Raw genomic sequence first — 8,144 nt, 5'->3', positions numbered from 1 at the left:
ACATTACAGTCTGCGAGTCCTATTGACCTCGCTACAAAATACTACAGCTACATTGTAATTAACACTCCAATTCATAGAATTGCACAGGAGTAAGTTCCCTAGACTGCATCAGCCAACCATTAAGGGCAATGAGAGTAAGCTCCAACCTGTACTAGTTGCAGATTTGTGTGTAAGCTTCATCAACAAGCCATCATATTTAATGGAAAGCCCCTTTTAGTTTAAAATGCGCCATACCTGCAACCACCATAAGGAAATATTATGACCTGGATAATGAACTGACTTCAGGATGATATTAAACACAAAACAGAGGAATAAACCCTTACGTGAGTTTTGCAAGCTATGCACAAGGGTCTCACATCTGCACGAAATAGAATTTTGTGGTTAGAGATGCCTAGACTAGAAGAAACCTTGTAAAAACCGAATGAATCGACAGTCTAAATAATTAGTACATGGTTCTGCTAAGGAAAACAACCACTGCATAGTCCAGAATTTGAAGAGCCAAGCGCCCCACCTGATCAGCATGGAAATGTGTCAACTCCTTGCATCAAGATAGCCTCGGCTCAAACTAAGAACGATTCAAGACATACACCTTTTCTGCAGATAGTGAAGACTCTGAGTTACCTCTCCACGACTTGCCACAAGGCATGGAGGCCGGACTATGAAAACCACAGTGAAACCGGGAGCAGACGAGAAGAAGAGTGGCAAGACTGTCCACCACAAAATGAAAATGGGAAAGAATGCCACCGAGAAGCCTGAGTGTTGGGTAGATGGATGATCCCAAAGAAAGTATCATCGCCAGATGGTGCGATCCAGATCGATGGACAGGATGCCTAACACTTGTCTCAGCCAGAGCAAAAGGTTCGATTACTGCAAGTTGCATTAAAATCCGAGAACGAGTGATATGAAGTCGCGTACATGCAACCATAAATTCCAGGGCAAGGTGTAACCCATTTACCTCGTGAAGGATCGCACGGATCTCGTGGGTTGGTAAAAACCACTGTAGTTTGAGTACCCCAAAAACCATTAGTCAAACATACCTCGAATTTGTATCATACGTGGCAGATAAATACTTAACCAAAGATTCGCATTTACTAGCAAGATTTGATTTGAGGGTATTGCATTAATGTACATAGATATGTATCTATGTTAGAGTTGATTTTTTTTTTATACGTTGTTTTTACTATATTATATGTTTTTGTGTGTTACAAGTATTGATAAGCCATGATAATAGTGCATGGTATTATAACAAAGCCTATGTACAAATTCAAAATATTCATGGTGTAAAGTGAAAATAAACCATCATACTTAAAAATCTTCATATATATATATATATATATATATATAATTTACATATTAATTCATTTAATAATAATAATAACATTTTTTAATTAAAGTTATAATTTAATTTAATTTGATGATTTTTTAATTACATTAATTTGAGATGTATGATTAAGAAAATATTTTGATGTTTATCATGCATTAATGTTTATCTGAGTTTAACATCTTTTTAATTTATAAGCTTGTTCTAGTTTAAAATATTACTAATACTAATTATATGTCAAAGGTTGAGATTTATTTTAAAAATAGTTATGCCAATTTTATCCTTTTAATTATATTGGCTAATCAAAAAAATTGTCTTTTTTTTTTCTCAGTGAAACTATGCTATTGTATTATATTATGTACAAGTGAACATTACAGTCAGAAAAGCAAGTTACCCAAGGCCAGCTGCGGCACTGTGGGTTGGCTCTTTGCAACTCCCAAATGGCCCTCACAGGGGCAGCGTTTCCCTCCGGAGTTGCACCCAGTACATCAAAACACAGTATAATTTTCATTTCAGACCATTAACACCCTCGCAGGGGCTTTTAATCAAAAACTGCCCGCGCAGGGGCGACCCACTTACTGAAACAGAGCATTTAGAAACCTGGACATAAACTTTTAAAGACTCAGACTTAAACATGTGGCGTAACCCATATCCATAAACAGAGCACGAACTAGACAGAAGACTTGAACATAACCTGAACAAAAAGATGATCGACGCACGCCGCTGAATGCTAATCTTCGGGCTTTTCCTCAATAATTGGAACCCATCCATATTCCTCAGAGACGTCTTCCCTTGCTTCCTCTGCAGCGTTCTTGGAGGAGGACGCTTCCGTCTTCTGGTTCTGGGCAGGAGCCTGCTCCGGAGCTGCTCCCTCTCGTTCCTCCACAATTGCCGGAGGTTCATCGGATAACGGTGCTTGGCTGCCCTCACCAGCTTCATAATCCTTGGATTCCTTAACAAATAGGACGGAGAGGTGCGCACTGATGCTCCCAAGAGTGAAAACAGCAGTGCCGAATGCTGGAAGGGAAGGTGGATTTGAATTGGGGCTACCCGCGTCCATGAATTGGGAAGCCTGCATGTGGGCAGCCCCAGCCCTTCGGTGACAGTAGCAACAGCAGCAATGGTGGTGGGTATCCGCTGCTGGATGGCGTGAGGAGCTCCCTCGACCTGAGCCACGCCTACATGGCATTCTTTCTCGCGGCTTGACCATTTTGGCAGAGGAGCTGGCAGCGAAGAACAGAGCTTCAATGGCTGGAGGCCCCTGCTCGAATCCTCTCTCAACACAGCGAAGAATTCTCTCCATTCCTCTTGGCAGTAACACAAAGTAACCCACAGCTCTGTCACCAGGGAGGACAGGCGAGGGAAAATCTTCAGCCGCGGCGCCTGTAGCAACCACAGCGACTGCCAAAAGGAAACAATTGCCAAAACCAACCTGTGCAGCGATCCTCTCACCCTGAGAATGGTTCGTCCCCATGCCCAACTTGAATTTAACCAACTCGACATTCTCTTGAGCCTTGGGCGCCATAAATGCGCTCTGCAGCCGTTCCAGTTCACCTTCGAACTCATTAACAGCCCTGAGTTAAAGCCTCAGTACTTAATACCTCGGCGGCGTTCTGATCTGCCCTCCTTAAATCACCACGAGGCATCACATGCAGGCCATGTGGCCTCCGTTCCTCTGCCGTGCGAACACCCGCATCCGGGGCTAATAAAAAAAATTGTCATACAAACATGAATTATGATTTTTTTGACATGTATATTACTAAGGCATTGCATTGTAACAAAACCAATTCAAAAATTAAGAATCTCCCTATATATATATATATATATATATATATATATATATATATATATATATATATATATATATATATAGATATATATATATATATATATATATGCATTGAAGGAGCGCTAGGGTTCGCGCTAGCAGACAAGGGTGACAGGGTCACGGACTGGTTTTGACCGTGGGCTAAGCGCGCAGACCTGCCAGGGCAGAGTATATCAGTTTGCTGGCACGGGTTGGGTTAGGTAAAAAAACCAATGAGGGAGAACCTAACCTTGTGATAGCGCCCTGAACGAAATGGGAGAGTCAAGGGGGGGGGAGAGATCCCCTCCTTCAAAAACGTGGTAATGGGGGAGACAAGTACGGGAGGAGAGCAGCATACGGAACGGGAAAATCAAATCCCAGTAATGGGCAACTTATGGCAGAAACGAATGAGAGGAAAATGCTTACCGAGGGCTCAGAAACAGCCTAGGTATGTTGTTCCCCATAATAAATTGGAGGAATACAATTGCTATATGAGGGACCATGCTCTAATCTGCCGATTTGTTGGGTATTGGCCTTCTGAGCGAGAACTCTACAGATGGATTGACCAGCGCTGGAGACCTAAGGGGCAGGTAGATCTCAAACTTGGTGCTCAAGGTTTTTTCACAACAATATTTTCGAATTTGGAGGACAAGAACAGAATTTTTGAAGAGGGTCCCTATTTCTTGAACAATGCGGGTCTATTCATGAAGTATTGGGAGGAGAGGTATAATCCTGAAAAGGAGAAAATGCTTGATGCACCAGTCTGGGTCAGGTTATTTGGGCTTCCTGATGAGTTCTGGGATCCGGAAATCTTGGAAGGAATAGGCAACTCGATTGGCAGCTTTGTCAAAATTGCAGAGGCTACGAAAAGAGGTAAGTATAATGCTTATGCGAGAATCTGCGTTTACATAAACCTGGATGATCCCCTCCCAGAAAATGTTGAGGTAGAGTACCATGACGAAATCTGGAAACAGCCAATTGATTACGAACATATCCCTTTCCGATGCCGAATCTGTCACGAGTATGGCCATTTATATCGGCAATGTCCTCTTAATAAAGAGGAAGAGAGCAGGAAAAGTCAAGCGAATCAACAGAGAACCATCGGGAGAGTGGAGGATCCAGAGAGAGGATTTCAACAGGTAGTCAAGAAAAGAAGACCGAATAAAGAAGGACCAAAGACTCAATCTCAAAAGCAACCCAGTCAAGCAAGAAATCAGAACAAATATCAAGTATTGCAGAGCGAAGATGAAGAATATGAAGTAAATCTGGAAGATGATGCGGATCCAGAAAATATCCCAATGGAAATCTCAGGAGAGGAGAAAGGGAAAGGAACAACTAACAAAGGAAAAACAGAGGAAGAGGCAACAGAAACAGAATTAGTGGCTCAGATGGAAGTGGAAAACCACCCTGAAACTGAAGCAGAAGAAGAGAAAATCATGAGAAGGCTGATCCAGGAGTGGAAGTATTTAGACAGCAGATTCATACCTGAAGATCAAAGGCAGCTATATAAGGAAGTCTTCCAGAAATACAAAGAGAAAAAAGGAGAACCCCCGGATGCACCAGCAATGTTAGAGAGTGAGCAAAGGACTGAAGATAAAGGAACAGGCACCTCGGGCAAAAACAGCAGAAAAAGAGGCCGGAAACCAATGAGTGAAACGATCCAGACGGTGGGAGAGATATTGATAAACTCAGGTAAGGTGATACCTCTGTCGGAGGTATTCTTCCCCTCATATAAAAAGTTTTAAATGATAATTGTCAGTTGGAATATTAGGGGTTTGAATAGTAGAGGAAAACAAAGGTATATGAAGGATAAGCTGAAAAAAGAAAAACCTAGTATTCTGATCTTACAGGAAACAAAGATTTTGATTCAACAACTTGAAGAAATCATAGAAAAAAGTAGATTACCATACCAAGTGATGGGGCAAGATGCAATAGGCTTTGCAGGAGGACTCGCAATCCTGTGGAACCCAAATGACATTACTATAGATAACTGGGTGAGTATGAGTGGAATCCTTTCTGGGCTGGGAAGGGTTGTGGGAACCAAACACCAGGTGGTTATTTCAGGAGTTTATGGCCCTCCGACCCCTGGGAATAAGGAACAGTTCATCAACGGTGTTAAATCGGTCCGTAATCTTTATCCTGAAGCTGCTTGGATTATTGGTGGAGATTTCAACCTGATCAGATCCTTGGAAGAGAAAAAAGGAGGGATAAGGAGGAGGGATCACTATATGGACAGATTTAATGAGATGATAGAAGAGCTCCGGCTAGTGGATCTCCAGACCATTAACGGGATATACACTTGGAACAATAGAAGGGGAGGAAAAAACCAAATTGCTTCCAGATTAGATAGATTTTTAGTGTTTGAAGCCATAATGAATAAAGATGTTTTTGTGGAGGCCAAGATCATTCCATCTCTGGGATCTGACCACTGGCCGATTCGATTAGAGATTGACATCAAAAAGATCCAGGGGAAAAGGCCTTTCCGATTTGAAGCCTTCTGGTTAAGGGACCCAGAGTTCATCAAGAAAGTTGAGAATTGGTGGAAACAAAGTACTAGTCAGGGCAGATGCAGAATGCAAACGTTCCAGTTAAAATTGAGAGAGCTGAAAGGCAAAATCAAGAAATGGAACAAAGAGGAATTTGGCAACATTTTGGAGGATAAACAGAATCTGGAAGGGGAAATGGCTGATCTCCAACAGAAGATAATTCTGGAAGGAAGAACGGAGGAAAGCATTCTCAAGGAAGGGGTAATCCTCGGCAGATTGGAAGAGAGGAGGAAGCAAGAGGAGATCCTCTGGCGCCAAAAATCTAGGATAAAATGGCTAAGGGAGGGAGAACGAAACACTAAATTCTTTCACCAGGCCATGGTCAAGCACAGGCAGGGAAACAGAATCCTATCAATTAAGGACATAAATGGGGAAAGAGTGGTTGAACAGAATGAAATTGAACAAGTTTTGACAGATCACCATAAGGACATTTTAACTGAACCTCCAGTTGACAGGACGAGAGCCATACAAGAGATATGCTCTGCTATCCCTCGACTGGTCACTGAGGATCAAAATAAAGCGCTCATGAGGGCCGTGACCTTAGCGGAGCTGGAAGAAGTTGTGAAGGTAATGAAGAAAGGGACAGCCCCGGGACCGGACGGCTTCACTGTGGACTTTTACCAGGCTGGTTGGCACTTCTTGGGACAAGAAATTCTGGATCTTGTTGAGGAATCAAGAATAAATCAAAAGGTATGGCCAGCTCTTAACTCTACCTTTTATGCTCTTATTCCGAAGGGAGACAACCTGGAGGAGGCTAATGGCTTTAGACCTATAGCTCTCTGTAATGTCATTTACAAAATAATCACGTCCTTGATTGCTAAAAGATTAAAACCTCTCTTAGACAACTTAATCTCGGCTGAACAAACGGGTTTCGTTGAAGGCAGGCAGATCCTTGATGGTCTTGTTGTAACTCAGGAGGTGATCCATTCCTTGAAAGCTAAAAAACAAAGAGGTATGATGATAAAATTAGATTTATCCAAAGCATATGATAGACTAAATTGGAAATACCTTGTTGCAGTCCTGGAAAGATTTGGTTTTCACCAAAGATGGATTGCTTGGATCTACAATCTGATATCCACTCCTCATTTCTCTATCCTGGTTAATGGAAGTCCTTCAAAAACTTTCAACGCCTCCAGAGGGATTCGTCAAGGTGATCCCTTGTCCCCTTTTTTATTTATCCTAGCTGCTGAAGGACTAGGGAGATTCATCAAACAAGAAAGAGCAGCAAATAGAATTAAAGGATTGCAAATTTGGGGAAATAACTTGCCCCTGACCCATCAACAATTTGTTGATGATATTATGCTGTTTGGGGAACCAACGGTAAGAGAAGTCCAAAATCTAAGGAGGATCCTTGATCTATTTTCAGCTGCCTCGGGGTTAGAAATCAACAAAGATAAATCCTGCATCTTCATCTTCAACACAATAGAACACGTCAGATCCCATCTAATCAGAATTCTTGGATTCAAAAGGGGGGAATTACCCACCAAATACCTGGGCAATATCCTTGACTTCACTTCTAAAAAGTTGAAAAACTGGCAGGGAGTGCTGGACAAGCTTAATAACAAGATTGCCAATTGGACGTTCAGAGTTCTGAATATTGCAGGAAGAGTTATTCTTGCTAAGTCGGTGCTTCAGGCTATCCCTATCTATCCTTTATCGATTATGGCTGCCCCTGCTGGGGTTTGTGCAAAAATCAGAGAAATTATCCGAAAATTCATATGGAGTGGAGCTGATCAAAAGAAAAAATGGGCTTTGGTCTCATGGAATCAACTAACCAAAAGAAAAGAACAAGGAGGGTTGGGTTTAAGGGACCCGGAAATTCTAAACAAGGTCCTGGGAGCCAAGCTATGGTGGAGATGGCTTAGTGGAGGAAGTGATCTATGGAAAACTATTTGGAGGACCAAATATAGAATGCCCAACTCACCGGTTGATATCATAAGACTACAAGAAATTCCTCGAGGCTCCACTATTTGGGAATTAGCCTCTCAAAACAGAGATCTGATTGACAAGCACACTTTCTGGGAAATCAGAGGAGGGTCAGAGGCAAACTTCTGGGAAGATAGCTGGCAACAACGAGAAAGGCTGAACAGCATTCAAATCCTTCTCCAAGTCCGTGATAAAATTGCAGGGAACAGACTGAAGGTAAAGGATTATTGGAAGGAAAATGATCTGTCGGAAGGTTGGAGGGTCTGGGAGGAACCAACAGAATGGGATCAGGGTATTAATTCTGATCTCCAAGACGCATACCGGAAATAAATGGGATCAAGGAAACTCAGAGTTCGCCATGGGCAAGATATCCTTCGATGGGGGAGTTCAATGAAGGGGACTTTCTCTACCAAAGAGGCCTATTTTCTAATGGGGTCACAAAATGGAGGAGACAGGAATTGGGAATGGAAATCTATATGGGAAGCCAATTGGTGGCCTAAGGTGTCTATTTTTGTCTGGCTAGCCACAAAGAATAAAATTTTGA

The 8,144-nt window shown here is 42.2% G+C and overlaps 1 protein-coding gene across 1 annotated transcript; it reads left to right on the top strand.

The window, feature by feature from the left end:
* The first annotated feature begins 3,451 nt into the window (after positions 1-3,451).
* On the top strand, positions 3,452-7,930 carry LOC149240005 (uncharacterized). Its single transcript, XM_089370030.1, has 3 exons — positions 3,452-4,843; positions 4,979-6,994; positions 7,214-7,930. The coding sequence occupies exons 1-3, from the start codon at positions 3,452-3,454 to the stop codon at positions 7,928-7,930; spliced, it is 4,125 nt and encodes a 1,374-aa protein (XP_089226156.1).
* The last annotated feature ends 214 nt before the right edge of the window (positions 7,931-8,144 follow it).

The sequence above is a fragment of the Pinus tabuliformis genome, chromosome 8 (assembly GCF_031772625.1).
Source record: "Pinus tabuliformis cultivar Carrire ecotype Pingquan chromosome 8, CPIR1, whole genome shotgun sequence".
In the NCBI taxonomy this organism is placed as follows: domain Eukaryota; kingdom Viridiplantae; phylum Streptophyta; class Pinopsida; order Pinales; family Pinaceae; genus Pinus; species Pinus tabuliformis.
Note: the sequence above shows the minus strand (reverse complement) of the source record. Positions and strands in the feature narration are given on the sequence as shown.